Below are 15,749 nucleotides of genomic sequence, written 5' to 3' on the forward strand. Positions count from 1 at the left end.
AAAAGGGGGTTGGTGCCTAGGGCAGAAACTAGTGCCTCAGGTTACCACTCTTTATTTGAAACAAAACAAAACATACTACCCCATCAGCAAGGGAAGCTACGCCCATGGTGAGAGACATTTGCTTGTTTTTCAGAAAATAATTGTAAAGGAGTTTTTATTACGAGGAGCAACTTTTCTGCGCCGGGAAAACTCTCATTAATCTCAAGATAATATTTGCGCTATGTCCATACTGAAGACAGCTCTCGAATATTCAGGTGGACATCTGTTGTTGGACCCCCCAAAGAGAAAAGCTGAGCATATGTGGCATTGTCACTCGGAAATATTTGGGCAGTCATAGTAGTCTCTCCTTCACCCCCAAACACCTCCACGCTGGACCAGTCCACGAAGATGCGCAGGTTGACTTGACCATCCGAGTTTGCGGTAAGGGGTGCGTGGTATTGGCTGGCAAATGTCGTATCAAAGGAGACATTTCCGGACTGCCTCCGGTCAACAAATAGTTCACTGCTGGAAAAATTATAGCCAATCCGTGTGAGCTCTGACAGGTTGGAAGTTGCTCGAACGATGATTCCAAACCCAGAGGCCGTTGATTCAGAGCCGGAGAAACTCAAGTTGATTTCCATGGCTTTTCCAACAGACCCGAGTGGTGTTTTGCCTTCGGCAACCGACTTCCAGGAGTGTAATCGGGTGTGTTGACCCGTGATAGCCCGCCATTTCTCCGTTGGTTGTTGTACAAGAGTCGCTTTCTGGCCAATGGTTTTGAGAGAGAGATGGCGAGGAATTGACATAGCACTTCGCCAAGGGTATGTAGGAATATTCCCTCCGTACTGCCAGTTGTTCATCCATCCGATTTGAACATGGTCTTTGTCAGGCAGTCCGTTGTACCCGGCGGCAGCATAAAAGTCTGGTCCCCAGTCCATCCAGTTGGATGTTTGGTTTCCAGGGTACACAGTATTTGCATCAGGTGTAAATGCAGTCCCGTTGAACGTTCCGACGAAATACTGTGTGCCGGAGCCGACAGTGTCGGGTGGGCCATCGGGGTTGAGTCCAACCACCATGACCCATTTCATGTTCGATTCGTCTCCATTAAGCGGAAGAGGAAACAGACCAGGGCATTCCCATGCCCCGCCGACGCCATTGTGCGGCCCAAACTCAGAAGCAAGTGTCCAGTCTTTCAGATCATGAGACGTCCATATAAGCAGCTTGTGTAGTGCCGCTAATGTTGTGACAACAATCCATTTCCGAGTCTGCTCATGCCAGAAAACGTGTGGATCTCGAAAGTTCTGGTACTGATTCTGATATGGAGCTGGCGGGTTCTGAATGACAGGATTCTCAACGTCATATGTAGTCCAAGTCATCCCCTGATCCAAGCTGTAAGCAATGGACTGCGATTGTTGCGATGCCTGAATACGCTTTCCGTTTGGCAGAGTCTGGGCTTGAGGGTACTGGATACAATATGAGTCGTTTTGAGAATAAGAATAGAATGGGTCTCGTCCGGCGGACTTACATCGGAAGTATACATGGCCACCAAAGGAGTCACGCCATCCGTGCCAAAACCACTGGTGTTATTCACATCCGCAACAGCACTTCCGGTGAAATACATCTCAGTGATATTAGAAGGATATCCTCTGGCGAGGAAAGCGACCGGTTGCTGTTCCCAGTGTGTTAAATCTGTGCTGGTCGCATGACCCCAAGACATGTTTCCCCATTGGATTCCTCCCGGATTGTACTGGAAAAACAAGTGATATGTCCCATTGTGGTACAGTAACCCACAAGGATCATTCATCCAGTTCCGTGCAGGAGAGAAGTGAAATTGAGGACGGTAGAGCTCAGCATAGTTCTCGGCAGATATTGACCCGAAGAAGAGGCCCAAACCGAGGAGTTTTTGGAGTAAACCCATTGTGGAATGACGGTCGGAACAGTGTGATTCGCACAACTTTGGGATTCCAGAACGGTCGTTGTACGTATTTATGGCTATGGGATTTCTCTCGCCATTTCCCCGCACTCCACGGAGTTTACCTGTACGTATATGCCCGAAAGTAGTCGTATCCACCCCTCTGTGTTTCCTCGGAGAAATTCAAAGTTAGATCTACGACACAGCTGCCAAAAGTGTCGATCTAGGAATTTTTGTTTCACTACTGTAGCAACGGGGTTACTACGGCGATTGTTCGGTTTCTATGCGGTTGTTCACTCGACGTTCGGAGAAACTTTTTTTTGCGTGACTTCACAGCCATCTTGTCTCGTGAGATCGGGAAAATAGAGGGCTTTAATTACATCTGCACTGTTAGAAAGACCACTGCACATACTCAAGCGTCCCTCAAAAAGACGTCCCAAGCCATACATTTCCCAAGGATTAATGCAATGCATAAATAGTAGTAAAAGTAACCACGCACGTTATCATCGGTGCCGGAACTAATGAGGAACAGTCTCAAGGGAAAGAAGTATGAGATATACCAGCAATGACCGCTCTGCAGGTGTGTGGCTCAATCAAGATACTGGTAGTTAAATAGGCTCCTGATTGAAAAATGGCCCCCACTGCTAGACTTACATACTCTGTTCGTAGTATTCTTGATGTGTCCATGCTCAGAAAGGCCATTTACTTCATTCCCTCTATTTTTCTACTCTGGAAAGGGCTAAGAATCTTATTCTCTAAATGAATGATCCATTAATAGCCGTTACTCTTGCGACTTGCACTAATTTGGGGGTCAAAACCAAAGAGACTAAAGGAGGCGAAAGGAATAGCAAATGGGGGCGGCCTGCTGCGGTCGTCATAGGCCGGCAGGCCCCGGCGGACCATGTACGTACGGACTGCCTAAACAAACCTTGCCTACAATCCAATCAGGAAAGCCCCATGTTGGATTTCAGGGCTGAAGATCTCGGTGCATGCTGTAAAGAGGGCCAAGAGCAAGCGAGCAATTTAGATCTTGAATATAAAGGCCGAGGCATCACCAAATGGCGATTATCATGGCCCAAGAGCATAAAATATGATTTACTCCCTCTGACCCGACCCTCTATCTATTCTCCAAAATGGCAAAGTTCATCGCTGCGCTATCACTCTTTTCCATCGCCCACGGGCTTAATCAAGCTTCAGAGCATTCTGTGCCTGTGGAGGGCGGTTGCTCTGTGCTCCCCACCTACAATCCAAGCCTTCGCACGGCTGGTCCATTCCGCCTCAGGGCCTCAGACTGTGACCTTGCAGATGCATCTCGAAGTTCCTGCAGCTTCCTGCGCTCTCCAAGCAGCATCAATGTCTATACTACGGGCAAGCCTGAGGATGGTGGTGTGCAGGAAATCAAGTCCGGCGAGGTATGTTTCCCCGGCATTTTATGCTACTTTTCTCGAGCCAATACTAACAGATACCCAGATCACATTTGTGGACCGTTACAAAGAGGGATACTATCCCGGTTGGGTTCGCTGTGTTGACCCAGCGGCTGATGCGCCTCAGGATGCGCTCCCGACCTTCCAGATCAAGGTCCCCACCAAGATTGGCGTCGACCCGATGCCGGAGGAATGGAAGACTATCCGAGTGGCCAACAACGAAAACTCCGCGCGTATGGTATGGGGTGAATCCGACGATACCCCGACTCTGCCACTCCAGATGTATCATGACTATAGTTGGGGCAACAAAATTGCAGGTATCAATGTCGGTGCCCACAACTTCACCCGATGGGCTGTCGAGAGGGTTGAAAACGCAACTAGCCTCCCGGCTCACAAGGAGTATGCGTCTGTTCGCCTGCTGAGAAAGGATTCTGAGGTCCACCGCAACGATGGCGAGTTCACAACCTTATTGCGTATCGAGGGAACAGATTAAGAATAGAAGCCCTACCAGATCGGCCGCAATTGGAAAACTTTGCAAGATTTGCAATAGCCATCCAAGGGTCCTTTTCCCAAGACATGTATTTGAGTTCAGCGATTGGTTTTGCAGAGCTGGTTCGTTTTTTTCTTGGAGAGGTCTTGCAGCGTAAGCTGTTAAAATGGGCTTGGCCTACAATTGTCACTTGTATATATAATGAACCGAACGAGACCTTCAACATACTCACGTACCTGCAATTGGGTACTGAACCTCTATTTAGGCATCTTAAGCCAGTATCCTTGATTTGAATTTTTTAATTTCGCAGTAACCTGGAAATTTAGTCGATCAGATAGATAATTAACTTGTCTATCGATGACTTTGAAACTTGATGAATGTATATACAACAGATAGGCCACCTCTTCAATGAATGCATGCTAAAAAGAACGCCGTAAAAACATAGCAAGCATTGATGAAAACCAGTAATTATTGAAAGCCATAGTAACACTACAGTGCCAGCGCAACACCAAGCAGAGCGGCGGCGCCAACGCCAGCAAGGCTGGCGGCACCGGCCGTTGCAGCGGGCGCACCGGCAAAGGTGGAAGTTGCAGTGCCGGAGCCTGAAGGAGTCCTCGAGCTGGTACTTGAGCTAGTCTGGAGAGGAGTTGAGCTCGCTTGAAGAGGAGTTGAGGTCGTTCGGAGAGGGGTCGAACTGGAATAGGCAGGCCTGGTGGAGTAGACGATCGGGCTGGGGGTGAAAGTCCACCAGCTCGTTGGCGCAATGCTGGGAGTGCTGGTATATGGAGTCACTGTCGGTAGTGGCTGGTTGAAGTAGTAAAGTTCCTCAACGGCGACTTTGGAAGCGTAGGGTCTGATGGTGGCGGGCAACTCATAATACCATGCCGGGTACGTGCCCCACTCTATGGCATCGATCATGGACTGCCGTGCAACAGGGTCGATCATCATTTCTTCAACCCACGTACTCGGGATAGCAGATGCGATCGCAGGAATGGCAGATGCGGGAATATCATAATATGGAGGTGGCACGGAGCTGAAAGCCAGTGACGGCTCGACAGGTTCTTCGTACTCATAACTCGGGGATGCCAGGGCTGGGGCGGCGAAGAGGAGACCAACAAAGGTCTTGTAATGCATCATGGCGCCGGGAAAGAGGCTGTTTTAAGAGGCAGATATTGAAATAAGTACAATATGTTATAGTTATAGGGTGGACCGACTCAGAATAGTTTCCAACCCGGGGCTGGAGGGGGCCCGGAGGGCTTAAATAAGTCCAAGAGCAGCCCGTCAGCTAAGTGTAGGTTTTTTTGCCTCTTCAAAAATATCCTAGAACACGTATGAGGCTTAATATTATTTTAGGATGTCATCGTTCGATGAAGTGCCTGTGGCCAATCGCACGCTTTCGGCCCGAACTTAAAGTCTACTTTGGCCCCAGTAGTTGTTTCAAAAATGCACTCCGCCACATCTGACGCTATAATAGAATATGGTCAAAGCAAAGCCCTGAGCATCATTCCTTAGGTGATTGTACAGGTAGCTCACAGATAAAGGCACCTCTAACATGTGGTTTCAGATATACAAAACTCCGTCAATAGGTAAAGAGAGAAGAATCACCCCAAACACAATTCGTTTTCATACACTGTGCGGCCCCAAAGTCTTGGCCGTGACATCACGGATGAGGATGTTGATTGGAGATCTAGGGTTTCTGAAAAACCGCCCCTAAGGAATCCCCAGATCGGCGGGGCCACGTTTTCATCGTCACGACAAATTGTTTGGACTGCTATCCGTTGCAATCCACAGCCCCGTAGGCTGCACACAGTAAGACTGCATGTTTATCAACGGCCTTTCTAGGAAATCCCTGATTTCAGAGTGTTTGGTCCGTTTTTCAGGAAAATCTCTTCCACGCCACACTGATGTTCGCCCTCTATTCGGGAGGGGCCCTTTCTTGGGGATGACCTTCAACGACGTAACTGTGGTCGCATCATTAAGATCTAACATTTCATTTATCCGCTAGAGCTAATAGTAATAATGGGGTTTCTTCCCTTTTCTGCATTATGCGTTGATATAGTCCGCTAACTCTGTCTGATTTACTCTGCGAAAATATCTCTCTTGCACTTGAGGAAAATGAAATGCTTGAGTAAAAGCCGTAGACGTTGATCTTCACTCAATACTCTGTACCTCAATATCAACGATTATAACCATAATGCCAATCCGACGTGGCAATATCCTCACGAATCTTGTACGCCCCCTCTGCCTCTTCCAAAATGTTCATGTCTACATCCACAATTTTCATGCCCTCTTCACTGTTCTCAAATCTCTCAATGCAGCCCACAAATGGCAAGGCCACCTGAGAGAGCCCAGCAAATCCTTCCTTTTCAGGCCCAGCAACGTTGCAGAACACCACAGCACAAGTGTTCTCAAAAGCTCGACTTACAACAGCAGCATCTAGGAACACACCTTCAGACTTGGGATTTCTCTTCATGCCTATCTCTGAGGCATCGGTATACTTCCAGTACGCAGGCACAATGATCATCTTGGCGCCCTGTATGATAAGCTCCCGGAAAGCCTCCGGAAATGCCAGATCCCAGCAGATAACCATGCCAACTTTGCCCAAAGGCGTATCAAATGCAGTGTGTCGAGTATCGTTCTTGGAGCCCTTGACATAAGGCCTTTCGGGATGCCAGAGATTCTTCTTCTCGTATCTGCCGCAGATGACCCCATTGTTGTCAATGAAATAAGTGGCGTTTACAATCGTACTGTCATCGTGGAGCTCAGCGAAGGATCCAGGTACCACGCAGATGTTGCACTCCTTGGCTAATGCGCAGTAGGCATCGAGGTATTTCTTCCAGTTTGCACATTGCTGCCGGATAGCTGGATCATGGCTGGGGACAAAATCGGCGAGGTGATATTCAGGAAGAACTGCGAGTTGCGCTCCAGAGGCGGCAGCTTCACGAATGAAAGTCACGGCTCTAATATGATTCGATTCTATTTCGTTCGGCTATTTCATATAAATTTAGTAGTTGGTTCTAATTGGTGCTGAGCAACAGTTGTTACCCACCTCGGGATAGAATTGTATAATGGCAATCTTATGGTTCGCCATGGAGAAAGATATAACCACTGTGAAGGAAAGTCGGGTTTTCGGATAAGAGATATCTATCTAAGTGGAAACGGGGAAGGCTCGGCTCCCCTTTTATAATCCAGATAGGCTAATCAAATTACGTACTATACGGAATTCCCCGCACTCAATCGAACTTCCAAATTGGGAAAAGGCTAGTCTGCTTTGCTGTAGTTTCCTCGGCAGTGAAGCGTTGCAACCCCAAAGACCCTTTTGCGCTTAGTGGTCTAGATTACTGACAGCTGACTTGGACTTCATGTTTCCTTTCTCACACAATGGAACCTCGACTACATTGGCCAGAAAAATAATTGTCTTAAGCAATTATATTGTTGCCTTAAATGCAGAGACGCGCAATACTTTATAACTACCATCTTGTGCTTATTGAATTTAGTCAGAACAAGCCAGAAACCTATTGGCGAGACTCATATAATTTTTCAAAACGGCTTCGATATCAGACTGTCGTAGACCCCTGGTGTTTCTTTGCACTGTAGCGAAAATATGTCCCCGCAACTTTGACCCGAAATCTCTTTCCATAATAGATGAATAGCAAATTGCCCATCATTATAGCAGTTACAATGAGGCCAAATGTCACGTAAAACCAGCTCAGACCAACGCGGTCACACCAGGGCTGCAGCGCAAAAACAAACACAGTCGAAATTAGGTTGCGAATAAAGGTAACGCCGACGAGTGAGTCGGCAATAATCTTAGTAAATGTCAGCTTTCAGTCACAACCAACATCAGAAGAGGCTCACATCTGTATATGCATCAGTCAGGTACGTCAATGCAGCACTGCTAGCCGGAACAACCCCAAAGGAACTGATCCCCAAGCCAAAGGCCGGAAGAAGCCAATGAGACCCATTATTCAGCCCAATCCCAAACATGAAAAGGCCTGCGGGCACAAAAGGGATAAAAGCCACACTTAGCCAAAGTCGCATCTCAGGCTCAAAGACACCTCCATTCCTTTTTGCGAAGAAAAGAACAATCGAGTCGCTCAGAGGGCCAGAAACAATAGTGGCCAGACTGATGCCAATGAAGGGCGGGATTCCCATTAATCCAATCTGTGCTGCCCCAAAATTGTACGGAGGTAGTGTCATGACTGATGATAAAGTCGTCACGGGGACAGTAGTGCAGGCCGTCATGATCCCATATTCCACGGCCATAAAGAAGACCCCTGGAATTCCGAACAAAATCATAAACGGCTCATAACTATGCCTTGTCAATTCGGTAAATGAGATTGGAGCTGAAGACCAAAGTGCTAATTTCTGCCAGTAGCTCTTTTCCGGAATTGAATAATCAACCTCGACCGCAGTCGAATGCTGCTGCTCTGCCTGAGCCATGGCGGATATCTTTGCTGCTGATATCTCGGTGTCGTCTTTGCCGGTAGGGACGGTAGGAGCAGTCTTGTCCTCAACGGGGACACCGTCAATGGTGGACGAGTAAAACATTGTCTCTTCATACAAAAACACAAATGCAACGAGCCCGGCTCCAAAGAGAATTGCCATCCACCACCAAACCCAGCGCCAACCCTGGGAAAGAGTGATATAGCCACCTGCCAAGGGGGCAAGTGTAGTTCCAATACTCATGAACCAGTAGTAAATGGTATTCATGAGTCCACGTTGATGAACAAAGTAGACGTCTGCCACAGTCATCTGCACCAATACTTCTGCCAAAGCTCCAACAACGCAGCTCAACACGTTGACCAGCATAAGATCGGCGACGGTTTGCATTTTGGCACTCCAAACGCTTATGCCACATTGGACAATGGTACTGAACACGTAGACCGGGCGACGGCCAAACTTTAGGGCAAAGGGCACTAGAATGAGGCCACCGATGCAAAGAGCTCCGCAGCCGGCAGCGTAACTATCGTTCAATAGCGCAAAGCTGAAGCCCAGTTCCGCATTCACGGGGCCCCAGGTCACAGTAGCAATGTCGATCCTGGACAAATTAGAAACTTCGCAATAGTCTCTTGCTTGGGCACTTACAAAGAAAGAACCATTACGACATAGTAAGAAACAAATGCAAAATTCAGGTGTTTCCGCCATGTTGGCCAGTTCTGCAAGGTGCGAGTCTCTCAGCGCTATATTCTTAAAGTATATGAAGCGTTCGTACCCACCAAGGGATCATTTGGATCTCGAGAGGGCTTCGGCTCTAGGATGACTTCTGATGTTTCGCCTGGCTGGGACAGATCTGTCACAATATACCGTCAGCCGAAGGCCATATTCAAACCCCTTCTCCATTTAACCAGAGAGATCGTATCCCTAGTTACCTTCAAGTTGCACAGTTCCAGGTGGCCACTCTGGATCCACTGGTGGATAGCTGGAGGGCATAGTGTTGCCTGTCATAAGTGTAGAGGCTTCAATGAATTGGCATCGAATTCAATAACTAAGAGATGGAGGGACCAGTCGCAGAACTGAATTTGCTACTCAAAGTTGGCTTGAAGGCTATCTTAATATTCTTCTGTATCCGTGTAGCGAGATTCCTTTTTGCTCAGTTCAATATGTCTCTTATCGTCATGGCGTGAACAGCCGTCTAGCTAACAGCCATTCACAGCCCAGCATAGGGGCGGAGAATGGAATGCGGCTTGTCTCAAAAGGGAAGTTTGAAGCAATAGCCAATAAGCGATGAATGTTGGCTAAGCTTATCATCGCTCGACTCGCAATGCGGGGAAATAATAGCCTTGGTGATAACAGAATTTTGGGTAGAATGGATCCCTTGTCTTCCGATATACACTTCCAATTAGTACCGGACCCATTGATTTACCTCTATGGCATTTGCAGTTCGGTCGCCACGACTCCACTTGATCGTATATCTGTTGGTTTACCGAGGAGGCTTGTGCTGAGCGCGTCGGCATCATTTCACCCCCCGATTATTGCAGGCTCAATAAATTCAACAACTCCTAATACTAGACAGTCGATCCATATTTCCAGGTTTCTTCTTTATATCGTGCACAAAAAATAACAGGCAATCACAACTCAACATGACTCGGTTCATAGCTCCTCAAAAACCTATCTCTCCCGCCGAGGTCGATATGTTAGCTGGCTCCACTGCCCCGGATCGCCCTACGAAATGGGCCAATGGCGACAATTTGCGCGGCCGATTAGATGCGACGTCAGGTGCGTGTTATTCTACCCAATGAAAACGATTCCACCACGAGCCTTGGCTTAACTTCCAGATAACCATTCCTGGGCGAGACTAAGTTCTCATTTCTCCCAGATACGAATCTAGATCACCAGGCAATAGCGGTGCCTTACATAACTGGCCTCTAGACGAGCTCGGCAACCGGATCATCTAACAGGAAGGTCCTCCCGATCGTCATTGTTAATAGCGTGCATAATTTTGGAAACACGCAGGACCAAATAAATAGGCTCGTGTGGGATCTTTCTTGCTATTTCGAACACAGGCTTGATTCCTTTTTCAATAATCATTATGACCTTCGTCTTCAAGAATGGGCGCGTTTTTGCGCCTTCACGTCCATCGGCCAATGCCGACAATGATTTTGCCGGGGGAATGATCATCGAAAAAGACCGCATCACCCATGTCGGATCCCTCGATGAGACTCAGTTTCCTCAAGACGCAGAGGTCATCGACTTGCAGAACAAGATTGTCATTCCTGGCTTTATCGATAGCCATGTGCATATTCTGCAATTCGGCCAGTCCTTGTGCAAAGCAGATCTTATAAAATGCACATCCCTCGAGCAAATCCAGCAGACTATCAAGTCCTATGCCGAATCTCACCCGACACTGCCGCGAATCATGTGTCGCGGATGGATTCAGTTATCCAGCAACGGAATTGCCCTAGCCAGTATGCTAGACGGCATCGATCCACGCCCTATCTATGTTGATTCCTTTGATCTTCACTCAATGTGGTGTAATTCTGCTGCATTAGAAGAGATGGGGGCCCATACTGCGCCTGACCTGCCCGGTGGCACTATCCATCGAAATGAGAATGGAAGAGCCTCTGGTCTACTGGACGAGTCTGCACTGATGAACCTCGCCTGGCCATATCTGGAGAGCGTCACGTCAACCGAAGACAAGCTGAGCGCTCTGGATACGGCAGTGAAAGCGTACACCGCTGCCGGCTATACGGGGATGGTAGACATGGCCATGGATGATGGCACATGGGAGATTCTGAACCTCTATCGCCGAGACAAAGGTATCCCATTCCACATCGCTGTCCACTGGCTTGTCCCGTTCACGGCCGATCAACAGGCCAACTTCAAGTATGTGGACCGGGCTATTGAGCTTCGCAAGGAGTTTACCCAGCAGGATTTCTGCATCGCAGGAATCAAACTGATCTGCGATGGGGTTGTGGATGGTTGCACTGCGGCTCTACGCCAGCCATACAGCGGCAAATCCGATCCCGTCGAGCCCATTTGGCCTGCAGACATGTTGCAGGAAGTTGTTCAGCGTGCAGATGCAGCCGGCCTCCAATGTGCTATTCACGCTATCGGCGACCAGGCTATTCATCAGGCAATAAACGTTCTCTCGAACGTCGGCACGCCGGGTCGGAGACACAGGATCGAACATTTGGAATTGACCTCTTCGGAAGATGCCAAACGGCTTGGTCAGCTAGGCATCACGGCATCTGTTCAGCCCGTCCACTCTGATCCAGGGTTGTTCAAGGCTTGGCCTAGTCTTGTTGGCCCTGAGCGCTGTAAGCGTGCATTCGCCTACAAGGAGTTCTTGGACGGAGGAGCGCCTCTTGCAATTGGAACGGATGCCCCAACGGCGCCGCACTTCCCGCTTCCGAATCTTTACAATGCTACGACTAGGCGATCTGCTATCGAGCCAGAGACGACCAACACTGTCAACCCGCATTTCGGACTGACACTCGCTGAGGCAGCCACAGCCGCCACGACTGGTGCAGCCTATGCGCGGTTTGCAGAATCCTGGACTGGAAGCTTGAAGCAAGGGTTAAGCGCGGACTTCTTGGTGGTGGACATGCAGTGGACCCCGGAAAAGCTGCTGCAAGGGAAGGTATGCCAAACCTGGTACCAGGGAAGGAAGGTATTTGATTTAGAAGCGGCTTCAAAGAAGTGACGCCCATGTTTAATGTCCTTGTAGCTCTATAGAACAAAAACAATTGCGATGGTTATGCACTGTGATAAATTTTCTTAGATAATAAAATCCATGTTGATACGTCCCCACATTGGTTAAAATATGGAGAAGCATCACCGTGACATCACCATATTTCCCTCCCACCCAACGCAAAATATGTACAATCTGATCCGTATTCATATTCTTACATCATAGCTTCCAGGATGTTCCCAGTACCATTCTTTCAATGAAGCCGGATCACTCGGCTACAACTGTCATCAAAGAGGTCTTTCTACTCCTCCGGGTTAGATTGCGGAGCAAGATCAGCGTTAGTAGCAGGGAGGTCATGGCCTGCGTCAGAATTATAAGCACAGCTCGTCCCATAGAAAATCACAAGGAAAGCAAAGATAGTCACGCACTTCCTGCTAGATCCTTCTTTCCCGGCGAGTGTTGTAAGTTTTTCTCTAGATCCTCAAAGGCATGCTGATGCGCGAGGTCGGCACATACGGCTCGTGGCGAACTGTTGGAATCCGGAAATGTGAGCTTCAACTTCTCAGAGGGATAGTCTCTAGAGTCACATACGGTGCCACGTTTCTGTCTTGAAAGACATCTTGATTGTTGAAGTTCTGCGCAACCGGTGGGATCCGAGCGTGTTGGTCAAAGAGGCGGCGGCGATCCGAGGATGTAGTACTTTGAGAGTTACTGTGGATGGTAGTTCCGGCCATATTGTGCGGGCTTGTTGTACTTTTGACTAGACAGGAGTTACGAAAAGCTTGGGCTGATGGTTGTTGGTTGTTGAAGGATAATGAGGAAGAAATGTGGGAAGACAGCCTAGATATTCTCAGCCGATGGCCAGGTCATGCGGGGGAATGGTCATTCCACGGTATCCCAGGATGTGGCGAATATAAACCGTGAACGTCATTGTCATTTGGATAAGATAAACACGGATGGAGGATGCTGTCAGATAGCATCGATACCTATAATCGTTCTCTATCTTCGGCACTATTTACTGTTCAGAAACTTCGGCCTCCGTTTTACCCACATCCTCCGGCCCAACGGTTGTCTGCGGTCCCTTGAACGTCTTCCTGGCATGGAGAGCATAGTAAAGTATAGCACCGCCCCACAGTGCTCCATTGATGACAACAGTGTAGTTCATATTTTGCGCTAAGTTATACAAAGTCAGTAACAGAACAGACCATAATGCCACAAAAGAAGACTTACGTGACGGGTTTGGTCCCTCAGTAGGAATCATACTGAGCACAATCACAAAAGCCATATACACGATGGCCACAACCGCGATCGGCTTGCTTAGATACTTGCCCGTGTAGAACTCGCCAGGGACGAACTTGTCCTGGCCCCATACCAGACGCGCCAAAATGGGCACTAGCCAGGCGAGGTCGTTGCCTGCGACGGCGAGCGAGAACAGCGCGTTGGAGGCGGCGTTGTCGATAAGCGCGAGGAGGCCGATGATGACCGCCATTCCACAGACGCCGCAGACCATCCGGACGGGCTGGTACTGCATCAATGCGGATTTGCTGACTTTGCGGAAGAAGGATGAGAATGGTAGCGCGCCGTCGCGGGAGAAAGCCCAGCTTTGGCGCGACGCGGCAAGGACCTGGTGGTTCTTTCGTTAGTATTTCACGGTCAGGCAACGAAGGAGAAGGGAATGCGGAACGGACAATGCTAAGTCCCATAAAGTATTGCACGATCATGACCACAGCCATGAAGCCGAGCGCTCCATTCTTGCCCAGTGCATCAAAGTAGACCTACGCATAGGTAGCTAATCAGTACAGAGATCAGAGCTGTAAAGAAAAGGTAAACACACCTGAGCCATAGGCTGCCCAAACTTCGAGTTCAAAATACCCTCGACATTGTGACTCATGGCCGTCGCGATTGTAGCCACGGACAAAAACCCTAGAATGCCACACAGGCCAGTAGACCAGACAATCCCCAGCGGCACCGCGCGCGAAGCATGGGTAGCCTCCTCGCTCATGTGGACGCACGAGTCAAAAGCACCAATGGTCCAAATGGGCGAGAGCCACGCCATGATAAAGGCCCAGCCCGTCGGCCATGTCGTGAGATTGTCGACTTCGCCGAATACATACGCGCCCGAGTTGACAGGCGGGTGGTTCTTTGCTTTGCCGACGGGGAGGGCAATGGCTGACGCAACCACGAGCCCGATGTTCAGAAAGATGCAGGCAGACTGGATCTTTGGCATGATTCTCCCGAAAAACGTGGCGATGAAGCCGTGGGAGATTACCGTGGCTGCGTAGGTGCCGTAGATGATGGGCCTTGAGGCTGTCCAGTTGCCGTCGCGGGAAATGGAGACCATGGAGAGGAGCATATTGGCGAATCCATCTGAGAGAAAGATATATTGGTTAAGTAGGACTATGTTGTTTATGTTTGGCAAAACTCACAGTCTATGGAGCAGATACCACCAATCAAACCAATGGTATTGCTATACCCGACCACGAAGCTCAGCGGGTTCTTCCATTTCTCGGCGCTGTAGTAGTGAGTCCAGAAATAAAGACCACCAGCCGTGGGCATTGCCGATGCCAGGTCGGCCTAGAAAAGAGCCATGTGTTAGCCCAATGCGATATACAGACCCAAAAAGAAAAAGCACACCATTGCCAAGCTGACAATAAAAATAAAGCAACTAGCACACAGCCAGCCTAGTAAAAGATAAGATCAATAGCCGTCACGAAACTCGAATCTAGTATTTTTTATAACATACCCTATTGCACCAGTCAGTAAAAAGGCAACATCCATGTTTTTTATGCGTGCTCGAGTGCAATATTTACCCAAACCATTCCCACCGGACCCGCAGGCATGGAAAACGACAACGTCGACGCAATAGACGGCAACAGACCCATGATACTGAACGCGACGGCGAAGATCTGCAGCGTAGAGTAGTGGCGGCGCAGCTCCTGTTTGTATCCCAGGGTTGCTAGCGCAGCGTGTCAATTGAGCGAACACAAAAGACCACAGGAGCATGGGTTCAATTGCACGTCCGCAGAGCACAATCTCAGGCGCAGATAAGACAAAACTCACCCAGCAATTCCATATCCCCAGCCTCGGGAGCATCGTCAACGGGCGGACTGGCGCCGCTGGCGGAAACGGATTTCTTTATTTCGTCTAGCATTTCGGCGGCGTTGTGTCTTTCTGTGCACAGCTGCGATCTTGGTCTGTGTGTGCAAGGAGGGTGTGCAGGAATGAAGGGAGGGCAAGGTCGTCCGTATTAATACATAAGACACGAGAGTAAGCAAGCGGCTTCGAAAGGGTTGTACAGACAAGAAAAGAGCATGGAAACTTCGGCCAGACCATTACGATTGACTCGGGAAACCAGTCTCTGATAAAAATAATCATAAACCTAAAGCCCACCAAATCTATGCCCGCGCGCCCAATCGTCATCTTCTCCTCACTTTCGGCACGTCCGAGCGACTGCCTGTCTTGTTCGCCGCTGGGAAGATAATCATCCCCGAGCGGGGCTGGACCCGAGGCGAGTGGCTGTAGGCGGCAATCTAGCAGAGTCAATCCTGGCTGAATCGGTTGCGAGCGATGAACCCACGTGAGGATTGGTAGAGAGAGATAAGCCGTGCGTCCTTCTGAGTGGATGGTGTGATAGCGGGCCTGATATCGTATAGATATGACAGATAGGGGGGATGGAGCTACCCCGGACTGACCGACGCAGTCCTTCACAGTCAGCCGTTATCTACCGGGTGGGCCCTGTTTCGGCAGGAGAGTTTGACACGGCGCAAGCACTGCCTGACGCAGATTAGACTCGGAATCACCTCATTGTCT

The 15,749-nt window shown here is 49.1% G+C and overlaps 7 protein-coding genes across 7 annotated transcripts; 2 read left to right on the plus strand and 5 right to left on the minus strand.

Moving 5' to 3' along the window:
- Window positions 1-218: 218 nt before the first annotated feature.
- PFLUO_LOCUS6413 (uncharacterized protein) lies at window positions 219-1,696 on the minus strand (the record flags this gene model as incomplete). The annotated part of the gene is made up of 2 exons (XM_073783956.1): window positions 219-1,442; window positions 1,505-1,696. 2 exons carry the CDS (start codon window positions 1,694-1,696, stop codon window positions 219-221), a joined length of 1,416 nt encoding a protein of 471 aa, XP_073640459.1.
- Window positions 1,697-3,024: 1,328 nt separating this feature from the next.
- PFLUO_LOCUS6414 (uncharacterized protein) lies at window positions 3,025-3,808 on the plus strand (the record flags this gene model as incomplete). The annotated part of the gene is made up of 2 exons (XM_073783957.1): window positions 3,025-3,303; window positions 3,362-3,808. 2 exons carry the CDS (start codon window positions 3,025-3,027, stop codon window positions 3,806-3,808), a joined length of 726 nt encoding a protein of 241 aa, XP_073640460.1.
- A 486-nt stretch (window positions 3,809-4,294) lies between these two features.
- PFLUO_LOCUS6415 (uncharacterized protein) lies at window positions 4,295-4,942 on the minus strand (the record flags this gene model as incomplete). Its single annotated transcript, XM_073783958.1, has 1 exon — window positions 4,295-4,942. The coding sequence occupies one exon, from the start codon at window positions 4,940-4,942 to the stop codon at window positions 4,295-4,297; it is 648 nt and encodes a 215-aa protein (XP_073640461.1).
- A 1,039-nt stretch (window positions 4,943-5,981) lies between these two features.
- PFLUO_LOCUS6416 (uncharacterized protein) lies at window positions 5,982-6,896 on the minus strand (the record flags this gene model as incomplete). Its single annotated transcript, XM_073783959.1, has 2 exons — window positions 5,982-6,794; window positions 6,855-6,896. 2 exons carry the CDS (start codon window positions 6,894-6,896, stop codon window positions 5,982-5,984), a joined length of 855 nt encoding a protein of 284 aa, XP_073640462.1.
- Window positions 6,897-7,648: 752 nt separating this feature from the next.
- On the minus strand, window positions 7,649-8,953 carry PFLUO_LOCUS6417 (uncharacterized protein; the record flags this gene model as incomplete). The annotated part of the gene is made up of 1 exon (XM_073783960.1): window positions 7,649-8,953. One exon carries the CDS (start codon window positions 8,951-8,953, stop codon window positions 7,649-7,651), a length of 1,305 nt encoding a protein of 434 aa, XP_073640463.1.
- Window positions 8,954-10,337: 1,384 nt separating this feature from the next.
- Window positions 10,338-11,951, plus strand: PFLUO_LOCUS6418 (uncharacterized protein; the record flags this gene model as incomplete). Its single annotated transcript, XM_073783961.1, has 1 exon — window positions 10,338-11,951. The coding sequence occupies one exon, from the start codon at window positions 10,338-10,340 to the stop codon at window positions 11,949-11,951; it is 1,614 nt and encodes a 537-aa protein (XP_073640464.1).
- A 1,003-nt stretch (window positions 11,952-12,954) lies between these two features.
- On the minus strand, window positions 12,955-15,090 carry PFLUO_LOCUS6419 (GABA-specific high-affinity permease; the record flags this gene model as incomplete). The annotated part of the gene is made up of 7 exons (XM_073783962.1): window positions 12,955-13,112; window positions 13,170-13,563; window positions 13,628-13,714; window positions 13,774-14,306; window positions 14,366-14,513; window positions 14,750-14,895; window positions 15,000-15,090. 7 exons carry the CDS (start codon window positions 15,088-15,090, stop codon window positions 12,955-12,957), a joined length of 1,557 nt encoding a protein of 518 aa, XP_073640465.1.
- Window positions 15,091-15,749: the final 659 nt, after the last annotated feature.

This window comes from Penicillium psychrofluorescens (genome assembly GCF_964197705.1).
Source record: "Penicillium psychrofluorescens genome assembly, chromosome: 4".
Taxonomy (NCBI): domain Eukaryota; kingdom Fungi; phylum Ascomycota; class Eurotiomycetes; order Eurotiales; family Aspergillaceae; genus Penicillium; species Penicillium psychrofluorescens.